The following is a 22,183-nucleotide window of genomic DNA, read 5'->3' on the forward strand; positions in this document are numbered from 1 at the left end:
GTCTTGCTTTTTCCTGTTTTTAACTTCCAGTTATGTCGTGTAGCCAGGAAGATCCCAATGTCTGATGTGCAGTGTTCCTTAACAGAACTCAGAAATCTTTTTTTGGTTTCGGTAGTCATTTCCAAATGGTAGGGTTTACTATATAAATGGATCTGATGAGCATCTACAGTGTGTTTCTGATTTTTTGGAAATTTTCTTTTTACCCTTTTGTATCTTTGAATGAAAACTGAAAATGTCAAATTTCAAGTAAGTCTAAAACACAGACTGTAGATTACTTGAACCTTTAAATTATTCTTAAATGCATCCATGCATATGTTTGCTTTGTATTCAGAAACTGAAGTTTGTGAACCACTGTCTAGATTGGCAGGTCATTGACATTTACTTAAGTTAGTTTGTTGGTTGCCTCAAAAGTGATTCTTTTCTGACATCTAGACATGAGGAAAAGCTTTTGCTACAGAAGCTATAATGGAACCTCCTGTGAGAATGAGCTGCCCTTCAATGTGACCAAAAGGATGTGTTGCTGCACATACAATGTTGGAAAAGCCTGGAATAAACCTTGTGAACCATGTCCAACTCCAGGAACAGGTAAAGCCTCCTATAATCATCCCATTTTGTTACTTTCTTTGCTTATTTGCTCTTTTGACCTATTGGCTAAAGCTAACACTTTAGTCACAAAAAATCTTTGCTGTACTCCCAAAGCAGAGTGACAATAACCTGCCATCCTGCCACTGGCTGGATTAAGTCTTGGTATGCTAATCAAGAACAGGTGTTCTTCCATGCTTTTAAGTGGAATGAGTATCACTCCACATTGAGTGGAAAGATACAGCTTAAACATTTTGAATCATACCCTCTGGATGAAAATCAAAATTCAGAAAGAACGTGCCTATTTTCCCACTCAGCTGCCCTGGAAGGCAAGGGAAAGGTAATGAACCACTGGCAGGTGTCACTGAGATAAATAAAAAGGTCTCAGAAGTACAGACTGACTTTCTCATCAGGAGCAGGAGTGTGTCAGTCCTGTAGCTGAAAGAATATTTGTAATACAGGTATCAGTAGGTAGATATAATTATTTAGACCTGTTTTTTGGTGATGGGGTGCTATAAAATGAGTACTTTGCGGTTGTTTTATTCTTTCTTTCTAACCAATATCAAAGCTTTCATAGGTCTTGTATGGAAATAGAATTACTCTCGTTTATTTAGATTTATGTCAAGAATCTATGTTAGTGTAGGTAAGACACACCAGGATGTTGTACTAAGCATAAGCAAGTTTTCTGAATGTGTGATTACAGAACTCCCAGCTCTGAAGTTGGCATTTTGAGGTTTCTGGAAAAGTGATCATCGGGCAGTAATAGTAGGTTTCAAGATTCTGGCTGACAAGAGATGCTTGCTGCCTGGCCTGTCTTCCAGGATAATTAATTTGGGATAGAATAATTTAGTTACTGCATAGTTGGGGATACATTTGTCCTGGTAGTCCTAATCTGCCAGATGAAAAAGATTGGGTTTGTGTTACTAAGTGTATTTGCTTTGTGTATTTTTCACTTGTGAATGGAGTGCGATCCTCTCAGTTGCTTTTATATTTTCTCTATTGAAGGTGATGAACTTGCAAAAACTCAATAAGCAGACTATTGTAAAAAGAAGTAAAAATTCCCTTCTATAAAAGGAAGTAAAAATAATAGGGTGTCTTTCAGTTAGTCTTTATGGAGTTCCTCGCCTGGAACAAAACACCCTTGAAAGCTCAACTCAGAAAAATAATTGGTGGTAGAATCACTGTTATAAAAATTTAGCCTTGGCCATGATCTGATTTAATTATTTTATTACAATTGATTAATATCAAGAGGCAATAAGCAAGCAGCGCTGGGTGTGCAGGGAGTCTCCACTCTGCCAACAATGCACACCGGGGTTTTTGTGGTACAGTCTCTTATACTTCTCGGTCCAGGGTTTCAGTTCCTGGTTTTGAGTTCCAGCCAGTCCTGTTGTCTTCTTTTCCCAAAACTCAATGTGGCTCCTTTTCATTTGTTTCTGTCCCGTTGCTGGGGTCTTCTCTCCAGGTAAACAAACATACTGAAACTTCTCGGTAATACATTAACAGAAAGATGTCTATCAGAAGCTTAACCACAACCTTAGACCCGTATATTTAACAGGATGTATCTTCTTGGTTACCTAACCCCCTTAAAGCATTCAAGCAGTTAAACAAAGGTAAAAGTTCCTTATTGTTTTAACAGTCTAAATGATTAACGAGGGGACTAGCTTATTCCCTTGTTTCTTCTTCTTTCCCATCATTACATTGACAGCAGCATTTATTATAATCAAGGTTGTTTTTATACATTCCACACATGGTACACTGGTCACAGGTGCACTGGTAACGATGATTTCTAAGTTCTTGACACAAATCATTCTCATGTTCTTTACATCACTAACTCTGAAACCTGATAGTAGCGCCTGGTGTTAACTGAAATATTCTTCCCTTTGTAAACAGAGTCAAGGTGCCATGTAAAACTAAAAATACCAGATACCTGTTTAGTACAAATGAAATTTATACAGTGTGAAGTTAAAGTTACAAGGTACAAATTAAACATCTTATTGTTTAATTGCCTTTGCCCCAAGTTTAGTGCCATTAAAACCATACCTCTGATGCTGCATTATTTGTGATGTTAAAGAATGTATTACTTCCATCCCAAGTGGTTTAACCTGGTGACATAAGGGAAGTAGCAGATAATTTAGGAAAGATTTAACCCCACAAGCAGTAAAAAGGAGGAAAATGGAATTGAAAAGAAAAAAAAAACAGCTTCTTCCTTTTCTTGCTTGAGTAGGAGGAAGAAGAATAAAGGAATGTTTCTAGCAGTCGGGAATGGGAGATGGAAATAAGCTTGAGAGAGGAAATACATGTTTACTACTGCAGAGAACTCATGAAGTTCCTTCCCATGGTCATTTATCTCAGTGCCATAAAATTGTCATCATGACAACAACATGATGAGAAATATTCAGCAAAGTACTAGCAGGGATTCATGCAATTAATGTTCTTGAATGGAAGAAAGAATTCCTCTTTTAAATTGGTAAGACTGAAGTTCTCAAAAACTTCGACAGCTTTTAAAGTTTTGTTAAGACAGTTCTATTTTATCTGCAGGCAGTTATGGGGTTAAAATATTTCCCAAAATATTTCAGTATTGCCTTGTTAGCTCTTCTAAATGCCTTTACTGTATTTGCAGACATGGTTGAACCTTTTTCACCATGAAAAGAGATTGCATGAAGGATCAAACAAATTCCAAGTGTAAATGGCTGAATAGCTGCACTTATGTGATATAATCAGTGGTTCTGAAATCTGGGTGGGGGCTACACATCACAGACAGGGGTTATGATACACTGACCTTAACCACTTTGCTAGACTGAGCACAGTAGCTCATTAAGAGCATTATTCCGCTCTGATGAGAATTGTATTATTCCTCTAAATGAACTTCACGTGCCAATGTATTTGCTTTTTTTTTTTTTTCCCCTTATGAACAGAGCTCTTTCTTTCATTTCATATATCTATGCTTAGCAATCAACCTCCTTGGTGTTACACATTATGTAGATCTTAATTATTACCATACACTTTAATCAGAAATAATCATTCTTTCTTGGTTGCTTTTTTAACCAAAGAAATGTAAAAAGCTGGTTCACTGCTAAGAGGGAACCAAGTATTTACAGGATTCTCTCATGTCTTGATCATTTCAGGAGTGCTTGACCTCAGAGAGTTTTTTTCCTCTTTGTTATGTGATAGGTCTTTTTGTCCTAAAAAATAACATAGTGATAAGTACATGGGGGTTTGAAATATTTTTAAGTAATTGAAGCAAAGTCGAGCTTTCAGAAAGTAAGCCTCTGGCATGGTTGCATATGGATAATTTGTCACTGTGTATAAATGCATTATCACAGAGTCCTTAGCTAATTATATGCTCTTCTCCTATATAGTACAAAAAAAAAAACAAAACAGAAAAACACTATTAAATGGAATGCATGAAATATGTAGATTGCACAACTCATACGGAAAGAAGGACTGCAACCCTCAGAGTCTCTTCTTCATCCTCCCTGACCTGATGTGTTAGGCTTTACCACAGGAGTAGGTTATCATTGCCTTTGGATGGGGTTGTGAACACAAGGCCCTCTTTCTTTCTAATATGTGTTTCATAGCTTTACTGACAGCAGTAAATGGCATAAGGCTTCTTGTAGAAAAGAACTGTTTTCTGAACTTGAAATCTTATACATGTTAATATAAAAGAGCAGAAAATTGCTAGATGGTAAAACACTGTGGCAAAGACCTCTATGACGCAGTATCCTGTACTGCAAGAATGACCTTAGTAGGCATTAAGCAGTCATTAAACAATGGTACAGCAGAAACAAGAAAATGCTGAAGTTCAAGTTTACTGGATCTTACTTGGCTTATACAGGAAACAACAAAGAATGCTTCAATGTGAGAAAAGTATGTCACCAAATCTCATTCTGAGCAATGATTAACTACATTTCCTGAAGTTTTAATAAGCAAGAACATTTTGTGTCAGGAAGACAAGAATTATTCAAGTTATAACCCCTGTGGTTAAACTTCACAAAATTATAAGTTTCTGAACCATTGCTATTAAAATGTAAATGATCAAAAACCTCAAGCTACAGTCAGTAGAGAAATAAACTATCACTGCTCTAGATGAAAGAGCTTTACTCACAAGAAAGCAGAAGGATCTCCTTTCTTTTTCGGGAGGTAGAAGAGATGCCTAATAATTTGTATGCATTTCAGGTTTAGAGGAGAGTTAAAGGTAGACTCCATACACTTCCTCTTCTTGGATAGATAGATAGGTTTTCTGTAGGTCCTCAGCAGAGCAAACAGTGGACCAAGTACTCACAGAAGTCTCCAGATATTACACTTCCAGAATCCCTTTGAATTTTATGTCAATGGGACATTTTTGTAAATTCGATCCGTGTTCTTTGGAACACTATTTTACCTTGGCTTAATGCCCTAACTGTACAATTATCTACTGCATGCTTTGGAATTTTTCCTTAACAATGGTTTGAAACTTAATATTGAAGGACACATATTATTTTTCTGGAGAATTTGAATATGATCTAAAAAGATTCTGAATAGTATCTGCATGGCTATTGTTTTAAAACACACTGAAAGCAAACTTCATTCAAACTGGTTGTGTCTTCACAATGGAAGTAGTTTGCTCCCCTCAGACAAGTAGGCTTTCAGTACACAGTTCTACTCATGGTCAGTATTTTACACATTTGGCATAGTTATAGTTGTAGGACAGTAATGTTTAATATTTCCACCTACATCAAAGTTTATTAATGTACTGTAAATGTGTTACACGTTTTTTTTTTCAGGAAAGCACTGTTTTGCCAGTAAAATCCCATGCCAACATAGGTGCTTTATAAGAAATACTTTATTAAAGCAGTAACTATTTCTTACATCGTGCAATAACTAATAGATTCCATGCTAGAAAATTTTCTCTGTACGTTGCAAATCCACTCAACTTCATACACCTTGCCTGGAAAACCATGGGTTCACTTATTTTATACTGTGCATTTGCCACCCTGAAGATGCTCTGGAAAAGAGGATACGAAATGAGCATATTAAAACAATACTGGGTTTTGGAGCATCTTCTTCTAAATTGGAGTGTACATTCTGCTTTACAGTTTAGGGAAAATAAGCTGCAGTAATCTCTGCAGAAAAAAAAAAAATAAAAAAAAGAGAAAACCAAAACAGAGATACTGTCACAAAAGAAAGCTAGGTACTGGTAAATTACATTTATTTTTCCTATCTGAAAATATTCCAGCAGATTTTCTGTACAGGTGTCTAGAAAGCAGGAAAAACAACTAAGGAGTTTTGTTTAAAACAAAAACTGAAGTGCTGCTTTCTCAGATCAGACATTTACTCATGTAAAAGTCTGCAAAGATTTGAGGAAAGAGAAGTATGAATTATTGTTTCAATTTGCATTCATTTATTGGCAGTCTGAATTTTCAGTATAATTTGTGCAGAACGCAGTGGCTCTTCTAAGTAGATTTGGTTTGTATCAGCTCTTGGAAAGCAGAGAGCATTACAAGTAATTCCTGAGAGATTTATAAATATTCATAGAATCTTAGAATCATAGAATAGTTAGAATTGGAAAGAACCTTAAGATCATCAAGTTCCAACCCCTCTCCCATGGGCAGGGACACCTCACAATAAACCATGTCACCCAAAGCTCTGGCCTTGAACACCGCCAAGGATGGAGCATTCACAACTTCCCTGGGCAACCCATTCCAGTGCCTCACCACCCTTACAGTAAAGAACTTCCTCCTTATATCCAATCTAAACTTCCCCTGTTTAAGTTTGAACCTTAAGTTACCCCTTTTCCTGTCACTACAGTCCCTAATGAAGAGTCCCTCTCCAGCATCCCTATAGGCCCCTTTCAAATACTGGAAGGCTGCTATGAGGTCTCCACGCAGCCTTCTCTTCTCCAGGCTGAACAGCCCCAACTTTCTCAGCCTGTCTTCATACAGGAGGTGCTCCAGTCCCCTGATCATCCTCGTGGTCCTCCTCTGGACTTGTTCCAAAAGTTCCATGTTCTTGTGTTATCAACAATGTCCTCAGACTAATGACAAAACACAGGACTGTACCTGTATTTCTCATTGACCAAAACCCCCAAGTCCTTCTCTGCAGGGCTGCTCTGAATCTCTTCTCTGCCCAACCTGTAGCTGTGCCTCAGATTGCTCCAACCCAGGTGTAGGACCTTGCACTTCTCTTGGTTGAACTTCATAAGGTTGGCATCAGCCCACCTCACAAGTATGTTGAGGTCCCTCTGGATGGCATTCCTTCCCTCCAGGGTATCAACCGAACCACACAGCTTGGTGTCATCGGCAAACTTGCTGAGGGCGCACTCAATCCCACTGTCCATGTCACTGACAAAGATGTTGAACAAGACCGATCCCAACACCGATCCCTGAGGGATATCACTCGTTACTGGTCTCCAGCTGGACATTGAGCCATTGACCACAACTCTTTGTGTGCGGCCATCCAGCCAGTTCTTTATCCACCGAGTGGTCCATCCATCAAATCGATGTCTCTCCAATTTAGAGACAAGGATGTCGTGTGGGACAGTGTCGAATGCTTTGCACAAGTCCCGGTAGATGATGTCAACTGCTCTACCCCTGTCCATAGGTTCTATAGCCCCATCATAGAAGGCCACCAAATTGGTCAGGCAGGATTTCCCCTTAGTGAAGCCATGCTGGCTGTCACCAAGCACCTTGTTGATTTTCATGTGCCTTAGCATGGCCTCCAGGAGAATCTGCTCCAAGATTTTGCCAGGCACAGAGGTGAGACTGACTGGTCTGTAATTTCCCAGGTCATCCATTTTCCCTTTCTTGAAAATGGGGGTTATATTTCCCTTTTTCCAGTCGTCAGGAACTTCACCTGACTGCCATGATTTCTCAAATATGATGGACAGTGGCTTAGCAACTGCATTTGCCAGCTCCTTCAGGACCCGCAGATGGATTTCATCAGGTCCCATTGACCTGTGCATGTTCAGGTTCTTGAGATGATCTCAAACCAGATCCTCTCCTACAGTGGGCCTAAGGTCTTCGTTCTCACAGTCCCTGTGTCTGCCTTCCAAGACTCAGGTGGTGTAGTCAGAGCCTTTGCCAGTGAAGACTGAGGCAAAAAAGTCAGAATCTCAGCCTTCTCCAAATCCAGGGTTGTCAGTTCTCCTGAGAGCTTCCGGAGTGGGCCCATGTTGTCCCTAGTCTGTCTCTTATGCGCTATGTACCTATAGAATCCCTTCTTGTTATTTTTAACAAGTTTAATTCTAACTGTTTAATTCACTGTAAATGCATTGTTCTCTGTTTTGCTCTAGCTGAATTCAAGAGCATATGCGGGAATATTCCTGGCTTCACTTTTGATATTCATACTGGAAAAGCTGTTGGTAGGTTTCACTAAACTTATTTTAACTAAAAATTGTTTTGCATTATATTGTTGCAGCTCCATAATGATACCATAACATTTAATATAATAAAATTGTAATTTGATTGTAGAGTTGCAATGGTTATATAAATTATGAGACCATTTATTTTGTAAAATTTTTTTTTTTTTTTTTATTTCTACATTTTGTTACAATCTTTTTTACACTCAGCACCTTAGTTCATGGAGTTCATGGTTTTGAGTTTTTACTGGTAACAAAAGGTTTTGGTTTCAAAGATGTTGTGGGACTTCTGCTCATTTGTAACAGTTCTGCATCTTGTGTAACATTTAGTATTACTCTGTTTTGAATCACTTCCTGAACTTCACATAGTTGTTTTTCTCTCATAATGGGCATATATTTAGATTTATATCCTTTATACAATTTCTGGAGATTAAATGGAACTTCTCAACTCAGATTTAAGAGCAATGAAATTGAGAATCCAAGCAGTACCTAAAGCCATGAAGTACTGTACTTTGACTAGCTCATCTCATTTTCAGACATTGATGAATGTAAGGAAATCCCAGGAATCTGTGCAAACGGTGTTTGCATCAATCAGATCGGCAGCTTCCGCTGTGAATGCCCCACTGGATTCAGCTACAATGACCTGCTCTTGGTCTGTGAAGGTGATTTGAAATTATGTTATTTTCTACTTAGCCCCCATAAGCATGCTTACCTTAAAGAGAAGGGAAACGTTAGATTCATGTTTTCAAAAATCCAAGAGACAGTGAGCTTTTTTGTAGGGCTTAAGTCTAAATAAGCTTGTGATGTATTTGTCTTTAATACTAATGCATGTGCACTTAATAAAATTTATAATAGTTTTGTGTTAAGCCATTAATTGAGTCCTAAATAGGAAGTAAACTAAATGCTTTTATTTAATTTTATTTTAAGGAAGAAAATTAATTCTTATTATTAAAACTTCTCAAAGAAAAGTTTCCTCAATTTTTTGCATTTTCTGTCCTTCTACTGTTTTATAGCTAGCGACATTCTCTAGAAACAATTAGTGAAATTTTGTGTGTCCTAAAGTCTATAGGGGTTTTGTCATTGGTATTCAAGGGTCTTGTGCACCTTAAAAAGCTAGCAAACTGGGCCACTTACTATTTCAGTTCAAAAGCAAAGAGGAAGACTTTCTAATACTAAACCTAATTTCTTTAGACAGACATTTAAAATTGCAAACACACTTCAATGTGTAGGACACTCCTTCATCCAAAAAAGTGTGTCATGGATGAAATTGTATTGATTTTACTTTCCATTTACTTTTATGGCACAGGAGACTGAAGGTCAGAATACTCGTGCTTTGTTGAGGACAAAAGATCCGTTTTGCACAAGTCGTACAATACAGTCTAAATTCTAGGCAAAGCAGGTATCTTGTGGTTTATGATCTCTGACCCATGACTCTTGATATTGCAGATATTGATGAGTGCAGCAATGGAGACAATCTCTGCCAGAGAAATGCAGACTGTATCAACAGTCCTGGTAGTTACCGCTGTGAATGTGCTGCTGGTTTTAAACTGTCACCCAATGGTGCCTGTGTTGGTAAGAAATCAGTTGACTTTTGTCATCTGTTTGAGCTGTACCTTATCAATGCTACATGCATGATTCTCTCGAAGGGTAAAAGTATCTTTTATTTTCTATGTCCTTGTGTATTCTGCTGTTTTATGTAACAGTTTTTACTTTATAGCCCTGTTTCTCTGTAGAAGGGCAGAAAACCCAGAATAAATTTTTTAAGAGAACATTCTTGATTTATCAAGGAAATCCTAACAGTAGTTTTGACCTTGATGTGTGTAGGCAAGAAGTTCCTATAAAATGAAGTTTTGTTATGATTCAGGTTTAGTTATGGATACTTTTGAGTCTGGAATTAATAATAATAGATTGTAAAAACATGTTTGTGTAAAATGAATGAATAATAAAAGTCAATAATATGCACCATCTGTTTTATATTTTTGTTACAGATCGCAATGAATGTCTGGAAATTCCTAATGTTTGCAGTCATGGTTTATGTGTGGACACGCAAGGAAGTTACCAGTGCATATGTCACAATGGTTTTAAGGCATCCCAAGACCAGACTATGTGCATGGGTATGGAAGGGCAATGCTTTTGTCTTGGGTTTGTTTGGGTTTGTTTTCTTCAAAGGGAGAGAAAATGAGTAAATTTTTGAGGGGCTCATAGTAACATTTAAAGACTGATTCATATGTTTTTGGATTTTTGTGAATACTGGATGTGAAGTTGTCCTTGGAGTGAATATATTAGGTTAAGGAAAAAAAAACGATGGTATTCTCAGAGATGGCTCTGTGTTACTAAGTGTCATGGTTTAAGCCCAGTTGGCAACCCAGAACCACGCAGCTGCTCACTCACTCCCCACCTTCCTCTCCTCGCTTCTGGAAGGATGGGGACGAGGATCGAAAGAATGTAACTCCCATGGGTTGAGATAAGAATAGTCCAGTAACTAAGGTATAACACAAATCACTGCTGCTACCACCAATAATAATAATAATGATAAGGGAAATAACAAGGGAAGAGAATACAACCGCTCACCAGCCGCTGAACGATACCCAGCCTGACTGAGCAGCGATCTAGCCCTTCCATAACTACCTCTAGTTTATATACTGGGCATGACATGCTGTGGTATGGAATACCTCTTTGGTCAGTTTGGGTCAGGTGTCCTGTCTCTGCTTCCTCCCGGCTTCCCCTCCTCCCTGGCAGAGCATGAGGCTCAGAAAAATCCATGGTCAGAGTAAACGTTACTGAGCAGCAACTAAAAACACTGATGCTAGCAGCGCTGTTCTCAGGCTGAAAGAAAAACACATCACTGCACCAGGTGCTAAGAAGGAGAAAAATGACTGCTGCTGCTGAACCCAGGACACTAAGGAATATATTAACATATATTACACCTGGATTGGAGCAATCTGAGGCACAGCTACAGGTTGGGCAGAGAAGAGATTCAGAGCAGCCCTGCAGAGAAGGACTTGGGGATATTGGTCGATGAGAAACACAGGTACAGTCCTGTGTTTTGTCTTTAGTCAGAGGACAGTGTTGATAACACAAGGACATGGCACTGTTGGAACAAGTCCAGAGGAGGGCCACGAGGATGATCAGGGGACTGGAGCACCTCCCATATGAAGACAGGCTGAGGAAGTTGGGGCTGTTCAGCCTGGAGAAGAGAAGGCTGCGTGGAGACTTCATAGCGGCCTTACAGTATCTAAAGAAGGGCCTATAAGGGTGCTGGAGAGGGACTCTTCATTAGGGACTGTAGTGATAGGACAAGGGGTAACGAGTTAAAACTTAAACAGGGGAAGTTTAGATTGGATATAAGGAGGAAGTTCTTTACTGTAATTACTGTAAGGGTGGTGAGGCACTGGAATGGGTTGCCCAGGGAAGTTGTGAATGCTCCATCCTTGGCGGTGTTCAAGGCCAGGTTGGACAGAGTCTCAGGTGACATGGTTTATTGTGAGGTGTCCCTGCCCATGGGAGGGGGATTGGAACTTGATGATCTTAAGGTCATTTCCAACCCTATCTATTCTATGATTCTGTGATTCTATATTAAATCTGTTTTCACAAAAGTGTATCATAGTGGTTTGTTTGACAGAGAAGTTTATAGGAGATATCACAAAGTGATAGAGTTTGGAGATTTTTAAAAGACAGTTATTTTCAATTATGTAGAAATTTATTGAGTTCATGTTTCATTTAAAAAAACAGAATTCCACGTTTAATATAGCTGAAATCTATACTCATTTTGTATTAAAATAATGACATACTGGAGATGATATAAGAAAAAAGATCACAAAATAAGAGTGTTTTTCTTGTTCTTTTATTATTTTGCAATCAGTTCTACTGTTTTGGTTTTTAAATGATGCATGTGCATGGGAAAATGTCTTGAGTTAATACAAACTTTGAGTAACTCAAATAATTCTAAAAACTAATTCTTAAAGTTTCATACTATGAAATACAAATCTAGACAAGTTATAGAAAATGTGACAGATGAGAGAGATTTAGAATATTGTCACTGTGCACAGATAGCACATTAACATACCTGCAAAAATCAGTTCCCCTGTACAGTTTTGTTTCTCTTTGCAGATGTTGATGAATGTGAACGCCATCCATGTGGAAATGGAACTTGTAAAAACACGGTTGGATCATATAACTGTCTGTGTTATCCAGGATTTGAATTAACTCATAATAATGATTGTATGGGTAGGTGCTATAATGCAAACTTTATTTTCATTGCTGATTGCTTGGTTTGCCAAGGAGGATAGTATATAGTTAAAACCTGAAGGAAGGACAGGTCAGGATGCTATGAAAGTGAATTGAGTGCAGTAACTGATACAGTTAAAAGCCCTAAAGGTTAATTATTGCTATCCCTTTTTTTTTAAGTAATTTTTTTTTTTACTGGTTAGCTTGAGATAACATAAACCCTAAGAATTCACTGACATTTTAATGCAGCCCTCATCTCCAGTAGATTTCCTGGATACTTACAGTATACATCGTTGACTGCTGGCTGAGTCCAAAGGCACCTCTTGCAATAAGCATATATTATGTCACACCACCAGTTTTGTCTTATGATTTTAAAATAATTTATTTCACCCTATTGACACTTGCACACAGCATGAAAGAGAAAAAAGACCAGGAGCAAGAAAGCCAGTACAACTAATCTACCAAATCTGCTCTTCTAAGATGAACTCTGCTTAATCAGAGTTTACACAGGCATTGCTATTTCCTATTCCCTAAAGCACCAGGCTTAAGAATATCTGATGGTTTTGGGCAATTTAAATCCCTGGATACTTGTGATAAAGCAACTAAAATCTTCCTGGACTGAAGAACAGACTCATAAGTCTCTGGATATCCTCTCTCTTGAGCAGAGCATAAGGCAAAGGAGAGAAAAGCTTTACATTCCTTCTTGCTACAGAAAAAAAGACAGGACAGTCTAATGGTTCCTTTCTGGTTCAGGAGAGAACTAAAACATCTTAAATTGGTATTTTAAATCCTCTCTCTGTCCAGGAAAGAGACAATTAAAAACTTATTTGAGTAAAAAGGTTCTGCTGCCAAAGAACGGCACTATTTGCTGAGGAGCTTTTTCCCTTGGCCTCTACTACCAGGAGAATCTAGTACCTCTGCTCCAGGCTGTACCTTCAATGGCCCAGAAGCCTAAGCTGACTCAGAGACTTGGCCTTTTGTTAGCACTCCTCTTGATTCAGGGCTTTCTTCCAAGCTTTCCCAGTCGTTCGAGGGCAATTTAGCCCATTCCAGTACTATACTTGGAGTATTTCTGCTAGTAGAACTGTAACACAGAAGAAATGTACTATGGAATAAACTACTAACACAGGCATGGCTGTACTCACTGAAGTGGAAAGTACATGTTTATCAGCAGCTGGTACTTAATGCTTCTGAAGAAGACTAAAACCTCTTCAGTAAAAATGATGTTAGTCTTCATCATTCAAATTCAAGTACTTTAAAACAGCAAAGTGTAGGTTGTTGTTACACCATGATGCTTATCTGATCTCCTTTTCTTGACACATTCTCATCTGCATTTTTCCTTCTGAGGTGGTCCTTTATATCTGCATTTTTAAAGTAACTCTAAAAACTAATAAGCAGTTTCAAACCTCATTTTCAGAACCATTGTGAAGGAGAAAATTATCCTGTGGAAAGCAAATGATACATTCCAAAATTTGAAAATGACAAGGCAGGTTTTAGGAGGAAACTTGAGTGCACATAAATCAATATAAAATCCAGACCACTCCATGTAACATTTTATTTTCTGTGTCTGGAGTTAGTATCACAAAGTCACTTGGCAGTAATTGAATATCTCCAGATGCAGTAGCTGAGGTAATGATGCAAGTTTGAAAATTATAATACCCTATAAAAAAGTGTTGTTTAAATAAAACATATACGTTAATGCACTTGAGTGAAAGTTACAAGCTGTTCCCTTGTTGCTGCAAGATTTGCTTTTTCCACGCAAATATATATTGTAACTTGAGTATGTTTATAACATACTGTATACTCAACTCCAACTTCTGGCATTTTGTTTTGATTTTTTCTTTACAGATATCAATGAGTGCAGCTCGCTCTTTGGCCAGGTGTGCAGAAATGGACAGTGTTTCAATGAAATTGGTTCCTTCAAATGTTTATGTAACGAAGGATATGAACTTACTCTAGATAGCAAGAATTGCATTGGTATGTATAGTACCACATTGAGATGTTAAAGTATTGAACGTTAAAGTACTGATGAGCTAAAATAATCAAACTATTAGCCCCCATTTAGAGGGCAGCATTACAAGTCTGAGTACCCAAGTATTAAAAAAACCCCGAAACAACACTGACTAATGAAACCGTGGTGGAGGTAATTGAGTTTTGGAATAGTTGTTCATCTTCAACCATTTAAATGTCTTAGAAAATTAGAAAAGAATCCTAGTATTTTTCATGAATAAGCCTGTTTTGTTACCATAAGAATTACAAGATTCTAAACTTTTCTTGATTCCGTCTACTCTCCAAAGATACTAATGAGTGTGTGGCACTACCTGGTTCATGCTCTCCTGGCACTTGTCAGAATTTGGAAGGATCATTCAGATGCATCTGTCCACCAGGATATGAAGTAAAAAGTGAAAGTTGCATTGGTAAGGCAAGTTGTAATTACTGCTTCTGAACAATTTAAAAATTAGAAAAAATATCTGGTTCTAATTTGGTGGGAAGTAGTTGTACACCTTAATGTTTGTGAATGTTGCCCAACTTAAGATCATGGTGAAAGGAGGTAAGTAAGAAAACTCTTCAGGAGGAGGTTTTAGACAGAGGAAGCAAGATATTTTGTGTTGCATTGTACTCTTATTTTTGTACATTGACTTCTTCATTAATGCAAACAAAAATATCTACCTAAAAAATGCTATTTTATATTTAATACACTCTTTTTTTAATAACATTCACAATACAAACCAACCCATGTATTTGGCTTATATAATAAACATAAAAGAAAGGTAACTATTGACAATCAGTGCATGAACTAAGCTTCTGGTTTCAGAGGACTGTGAAGTTTAAAAATCTTGATAGAAGTATGGATCTTGTGGGAACAATTGTTTAAATTGGTTTCTTCTAACAACTGTTTTCTGATTTCATGTTATGTATAGTGTCTCCCAAGTGCTGAGAGTCATAGGAGGAGGAAAAGGGTACAACAGACCTTTCATCAGTTTGCGTGTTCTTCTTTGTTCATTTAAGTTTTGTTAAAAGCCTTAAATATAATTCAGCAGCTGAACATCACACAATGAATTAGGATTTGGTAGGGCAGAGAATAAGAAACAAATCCAAGTTAAAACTCCCTTTTCCAGCAGAGCAAAGCACAGAACTACTGTGAGTTTATTGGGCGTTGAAATTAACTATGTGGGGCACCTAGCAAGGAAAATGTACTCAACTAGGTTTAGGTAGCTAACCTAGAAACCCTAGGTTTCTGCATGGTGAAAGGTCAGATAAAGCATTTCTCTCCCCACTATGACTATATTGAGAAACCTGGCTTTCAGCTTAAATGATCGAAGTTAGATGGTGTGACACCCAGCCACACATTCATCCAAACAACTTCCAATAATAAATGAGCAGTTTGTCCTTGTATGAACTGAAGAAAACGCTAGTAAGGACATAAAGATTTGGCCTACAGCTACCTAGTCTGTATGGGTTCAGGAACTGGATCACTGGAACCTTTTTGAATTTTTTCTTTGAACACTAAGTTGTATTTCCTAAACCGCAGAATTCTGTCTTCTTTTTATATCATGCCACTATATTCAGTTTGCCTGCCAACTTCATGGTTTCTTTTGGCAGCTGCTGTTTGCACATTAGCAATTATGCCTGAGATGAAATCAAATCACCTAGAGTTGTAAAATCATGAATTTAAAATGAAAGCATTTGGTTTTCCAGGAATATTGCAGTTTATGGCCATGTTAGTATAATCACAGAATCTCTTGATGTTTTTGATAGCATCAGTGACTGCCAAATAGATTTTTGCTCAAACTGAGAAAAAAGGACTTCATTGCATTCTTTTTCTTAATTCTGCCATGTGTCCAGAAAATTTGTTGGTAAAGTTTCTAGACAATGCATAGATAATCACATGTGATTGTGCTAATGGTTTGACTAACATTATGACAGCTCTTGCAACATATGTTCCCCATTAATTTTTATTGGTCTTCTGTGCATACAGATTTATAAGAATTCATTACTTCTGTCTGTGAAATGAATGATAGCAATGTCTAGATTACTTTTGAAACTCAGGATGATTATATGCAGAAGAAACCAAAACCAGATGGAAGCCACAGAATACTGGAAGCCACAGAATAATTATTAGTTTTCACTAACTAATTAATATATTTCCTTTAATTTTATGGGAATGAGGGGAAGAGGACTCATTAATTTCCACAGTCTGGCTAGTCACCTGTTTATCAACGCCATGAAGTTTCTTCCAATATGGCTAATACAAAGCCATTCATTACAGTAATAATTAGTACTTCAAAAGAGGAGTTTTTCCATTCCATTAGCGCAGCTGAATTGCTAAGTTTTGTATATTAGCAACTGCCAAATTAAGTGGCAAATTAATTACGTTTTCATTCACTGAAATAAGCCAATTTAAAATGCTTCACATAGTAAAAGTCTGTCCGTGAGAAGCTATAGAGTTTGACATATGCCAGATTATGCTACAGTTGTTTATTCATGTGCTATACTTAACAGTAACTTCTGAAAATGGGACTCAAGGCAGTATTTTTCAGAAGTTATGTCATATAGTTTATTCCTACCTATTTATCCCATCACTCCGCTTATATTTTCCTAGTGATAAAGACTGTATTTCCATTGTTTCCTTATCTGCTAAACACAGGTCAGTTTTCTTCGATTGAGTAGAGTCTCCAAGAAAAAGCAGGAAAAATGCCACTACAAATTTATGATTCAACATCCAAAAAGCTTACATTCATATAAAATATCTGTTCCTGCCTACCCTTTGATTAAGATCAGTATGGATACTATTGCAGAATGCTTACAAAGGCACAGGTGTCTGTGATGGTCCTTTTAATATCTCTTACTGAAAGACTCAGAACAGGCTGTATTGCAGGAATAGCTTTGAAGATTTTTAAAATACACTTCAGAATTTATTAAATTTTAATTATGTTTAAAAATTACTTTTGCAAGGAGGCTTATATCTTCTGTAACTATTTGCAGAATAGAATAGATTAAAATATAGTTCTCAATAATACATATCTAAAAATTAAAGACATATTTATGCATTACTTTTCTTACTCTGTCCGTTGTTTCTATAGACGCAGGATATGCAACCTGATCCTGTTTGAGCTGCATAATTTTACAGACACTTGGTGTTTATATTAAGTACTCTTTTATTTTGATTAAAATTTTTAATAATTATTAAAAAATCCCTAATAAAATAAATCTCATATTTAAATAGTTATAACAATATATTCTAAATTATGCAATTGAACAGGGCAGAAATTTAAATAACATCTCATGACTGACTGTGGAACACTAGCAAATACGAATCTGAAGATATAAATATAGGTCTCCCTCTACTAATAACTAGCTGTAGTTTCAGTTCAAGTATCAGTCAGTCAGCATGAAAACAGCCCACCTTTAATTACGAAGAAGCTCCAACATACAGACTTGTAAAAAATTATCTCTGGATGTTGTATGTTTATAGAAAAAATTTTCTTATCATAACTACCTTCTCCTGTGTTTCAGTCTGAAAGCATTTCTTTAATGTTTATGTAATAAATATGACAACAGAGAACGCTATTTGGAGAGAAAAGTGCATGCCAGCAAAGTGCTCTAATTTGAAAGTTAGTGGAACCTTCAGGCATTTGGGTGCTTTATTGGCAGCTGCTGAAGTTAAATAAATAAATAATCAATATTTCTTGACCACATAATTCACAGTTATGGTTACAGTGAAATTTTTCTCCATAAATTTACAGATATTAATGAGTGTAATGAAGATCCCAACATCTGCGTCTTTGGCTCTTGTACGAACACTCCAGGAGGTTTCCAGTGTATCTGTCCTACAGGTTTTGTGCTGTCTGATAATGGACGGAGATGTTTTGGTAAGTTAATGATAAAGGAATGTAATAACTTACTCTAATAGGTAACAGATACTCTGCAGATAAGGAAAACGTGACCTCTGCAGGTCCCTTCCAAATTATGCCATTATGAGGACTGGAAAGTGCTTTCGAAAGAGTGTGAAAAATACATGTCTTATATTATTCCTTCCAGGGCTAGATAGTCATCATCTAACAAGGTGGGAGATGCTCCATGTGACTGTATTTTCTTTTTTAGATACTCGCCAGAGTTTCTGTTTCACTAACTTTGAGAATGGGAAATGCTCAGTGCCAAAGGCTTTCAACACCACAAAGGCCAAGTGTTGCTGCAGCAAAATGCCAGGAGAAGGATGGGGTGATCCCTGTGAGCTCTGTCCAAAAGAAGAAGAAGGTACACATCAAGATTTAAAATTAAGCCTTTTTAGATGGGAGAAAAGAAAGAACACATTTTTGTTGTACCTTTTTGATCATTAGAAGGAGAGATATTTTGGCATTCTCTCTTAACAGCCTTTTCTAGCACCATTTTCAGGTCAATAAGAGGAATAAAATTAAATACAAGAAAGCATATTTTGTTCTTGGTTTGCTCTGTAGAAAAATGAACTAGTAGCCTCCCTCAGTAGCCTGCTTTGGGCAGAAGGGAAGAGCAAAATCAGACAGTGCTATCAATCCCGGAAGTAACTGAGTTTTCAGTTCCCTGTTTTCTCCAAGTACAGAAAGGGGAAGGCACCAAGCATGTACACATGAAAGCTCAATGAGTTCTAGTGCTGCTTCCCCAGCCTAGAGACCTTGTTACTTTTTTGTCTGACAAGACAGCGTAATGACCGTGTTTTAAACAATAGACAGTTTTGGAAAACGTCATAAAGAACGTTTTTGGATGGCTTTAACTATCTTTCATCTGTCTCTCAGTCACTCTTTTTTTTAAAAAAACGTACCTCTGCAGTTGCTTTTCAGGACCTGTGTCCATATGGTCATGGAACTATTCCTGGAATTGATGATAGACGTGAAGGTAAGTATTCTTTTTCATGATAATTAAAAACATAAATAAATTACGTATACTTAAAACTAGACTTGGATATTATAGCATGTGATGGCTTACTCCACCTAGCCTCAGGTGACGGGAAGCTGACCTTTAATAAATGTGGACTGTTATGAAATGATAGTTAAAAGATTACCTTTTAAATTGCATGGCTAGAGACAAACAGGATAGGGTGCTTAGTCTTTTTTAAGTGCTTTCTTATGACCTGATACAGATATGCATCAGCTACATAGCTGCTAATATCCTCCTGCTTTTTAGATGTCAATGAATGCCTTGAAAGTCCAGGGGTTTGCTCAAATGGACACTGCATCAATACTGATGGATCGTTCCGCTGTGAGTGCCCCATGGGATACAACTTAGATTACACTGGAGTACACTGCATCGGTGTGTCCATATTTCATAAGTTATAAGAACTGTAACACTTGAATTTAAAACACAATTTGAAATGTGTCCCAGTTCTCTTCAGTTTGCATTTATTCATTACATACAGATACTGATGAATGTTCCATTGGCAGTCCATGTGGAAATGGTACGTGCACTAACGTGATTGGCAGTTTTGAGTGCAACTGTTATGAAGGATTTGAGCCAGGCCCAATGATGAACTGTGAAGGTAACTTGTCCTCTTTACTTTCTCTCCCTTTAGTTTTTATCCAGTCCTCAGTATTCAAATTAGTTTATTAATGAGACTTGAATTTCATGTCATTGAAAAAGAAGTCCTGAATTGATTTAAGCAGTATTTTCAGGTTATCACATGATTTCCCAAACTGCATGTTGTGGTATGTTACATTATTTAGTTTTTTGTTGGCAAAAAGGGAAGAAGTAACTGTTGATATAAAAAAAAATTTTTTTTTTGGGTCTGTCCAACTTGTCATTCTGAGCTCAAGTAGTTCTATATTTATTATACCATTATTTTTAAGCAGAGCTTTGTTCAATTTTCTCTGGGTACTAAAAACCGAACAAACACCCAAAAGTTTCTGGTTTGAATTATTAAACCTCTGATACATTTTAGCTGACAAGAGAAGCACTGGTAGAATAAAATGTCCATGGTGATTGTTCTGAAACTTAGTGGAGAATTACTATTTTATTCCTTCTGTTCAGATATAAATGAGTGTGGCCAGAACCCCTTGCTGTGTGCTTTTCGTTGTATCAACACTCATGGTTCCTATGAATGTACATGTCCGGTTGGCTACGTACTAAGAGAAGACCAAAAGATGTGCAAAGGTAATGACTGATATATAAACTTTAACCTAATTTCCATCATTCTGTACTGGCCAAACATGTTCCAAATATTTCTGTGCATCTTGCACTCTTTGTTTCAGTAGAATGTAGCAAACAGCCCAGCAGATGATGATTTACTCTTTTAGAACTCATGTAAGACCAAGATCTAGTGGAATTTTTTAATCAAGGGTACCCCGTGATGGGGACTTTAAAGCTAAGAAGTGTTGAAGTTTAACACACCTTTAATGTGGCAGGTCGAAGGAGGTGATCCTGCCCCTCTACTCTGCTCATGTGAGACCTCACCTGGAGTATTGTGTGCAGTTCTGGTGTCCTCAGTATAAAAAGGACATGGAACTTTTGGAACAAGTCCAGAGGAGGGTCACAAGGATGATCAGGGAACTGTAGCACCTCCTGTATGAAGATAGGCTGAGGAAGTTGGGGCTGTTCTGCCTTGAGAAGAGAAGGCTGCGTGGACACCTCATAGCAGCCTTCCAGTATCTAAAGAGGGGCTATAAGGATGCTTGGGAGGGTCTATTCAATAGGGACTGTAGTGATAGGACAAGGGGTAATGGGTTAAAACTTAAACAGGGGAAGTTTAGATTGGATATAAGGAGGAAGTTCTTTACCGTAATTACTTTGAGGGTGGTGAGGCACTGGAATGGGTTGCCCAGGGAAGTTGTGAATGCCCCATCCCTGGCAGTGTTCAAGGCCAGGTTGGACAGAGCCTCGGGTGACATGGTTTAGTGTGAGGTGTCCCTGCCCATTGGAGGGGGGTTGGAACTAGATGATCTTAAGGTCCCTTCCAACCTGAACTATTCTATGATTCTATGTGGCAAGATGACAGAAATTAGAAAAATTAGACAACTGCAATTAATCATAGCTATCAGATTTTTCTTCAGTGCTTGCTAGAGAAGTCTGTATCTCATTTTTTTTTTCTTGAAGAAGTGCTAGTTGTCTTCAATAACTGAAGCTACTGAAAGTTCAAACACAAAATGCAAATTTTTTCCAGATCTAGATGAGTGTGCAGAAGGTCTCCATGACTGTGAATCAAGAGGCATGATGTGCAAAAATTTGATTGGTACCTTCATGTGTGTTTGTTCTCTTGGAATGATCCGGAGACTAGATGGAGAAGGCTGCACAGGTAAAGCTTAGAAAGGAAAGAAGGCATCTCTGAAAACAATCAAGCAAACAAATGAAAAATTCTCTGTATGTGTATATAGTAAACCAGAAAATAGCAACTCATAAAGGTTATTTAAGATAGCAAATAATGTCCAACATGTTAAGCTTTCATTTTTGTCTCATGGTTTGCACTTTATCTATCTGAAAGTAGTTTTAAGTGACTAATAAGTATCTCAGAAGAAAAACTCCAGTTTTGTTTCTTTTGTGGTACAACAAAATCAGAAAGTTTTTCAGACACTTACTAAGTTTAAAAGAGTGAGTTGCCAAACAAAATAGCCCTCGTTTGATGAGTAGAAAGCAAAATCATCCTAAACAAAAAAGTTACATTTAATTTAGCATTAATACTGTTAATAAATAATGTGGAAGTTCCATAAAGAATTAAAGCTGTAAGATATATAAAAGATATGAAGAGCAACAAATGTGGAAAACTCTCGTAGTTCAAAATAATTTTCGATCCTGTAAGGAAGCACAGATTTCCTCCATTTTTTTTTCAATTAGTTTTGGGGAAAATGATAGCTACATTTTGGCAAATTATACTTTCTTCGGTAAGTAAAAAGAGAAAAAAAAAAAAAATTAAACATCTATCTCAGCAAATGCTTTAAATGAAAATGAAAATAAAATATTTTAAAATAGTTTTCTTTTAACAACAGAATGAATAGTCTCTTGTAAAGATCTTTATGACCATTTTTCAGGGGAAATAATCTGTATTAACAATAATTTTAATAAATTTTCCGAGGT

The 22,183-nt window shown here is 37.2% G+C and overlaps 1 protein-coding gene across 1 annotated transcript in view; it reads left to right on the forward strand.

Moving 5' to 3' along the window:
• FBN2 (fibrillin 2) overlaps window positions 1-22,183 on the forward strand; it is a 157,922-nt gene that overhangs the window by 121,607 nt on the left and 14,132 nt on the right. The window contains exons 41-55 of the mRNA XM_057404425.1: window positions 433-585; window positions 7,853-7,921; window positions 8,455-8,580; window positions 9,365-9,490; window positions 9,907-10,032; window positions 12,029-12,145; window positions 13,994-14,122; window positions 14,443-14,562; window positions 17,893-18,018; window positions 18,251-18,403; window positions 18,953-19,018; window positions 19,307-19,432; window positions 19,539-19,658; window positions 20,147-20,269; window positions 21,276-21,407. Coding sequence (XP_057260408.1) covers window positions 433-585; window positions 7,853-7,921; window positions 8,455-8,580; window positions 9,365-9,490; window positions 9,907-10,032; window positions 12,029-12,145; window positions 13,994-14,122; window positions 14,443-14,562; window positions 17,893-18,018; window positions 18,251-18,403; window positions 18,953-19,018; window positions 19,307-19,432; window positions 19,539-19,658; window positions 20,147-20,269; window positions 21,276-21,407 — 1,812 coding nt within the window. The remainder of the gene's footprint in view (window positions 1-432; window positions 586-7,852; window positions 7,922-8,454; window positions 8,581-9,364; window positions 9,491-9,906; window positions 10,033-12,028; window positions 12,146-13,993; window positions 14,123-14,442; window positions 14,563-17,892; window positions 18,019-18,250; window positions 18,404-18,952; window positions 19,019-19,306; window positions 19,433-19,538; window positions 19,659-20,146; window positions 20,270-21,275; window positions 21,408-22,183) is intronic.

Source organism: Pezoporus wallicus, unplaced genomic scaffold (genome assembly GCF_028554395.1).
Source record: "Pezoporus wallicus isolate ANWC-B61680 ecotype Strahan unplaced genomic scaffold, APGP_CSIRO_Pwel_v1 contig_7293, whole genome shotgun sequence".
Taxonomy (NCBI): domain Eukaryota; kingdom Metazoa; phylum Chordata; class Aves; order Psittaciformes; family Psittacidae; genus Pezoporus; species Pezoporus wallicus.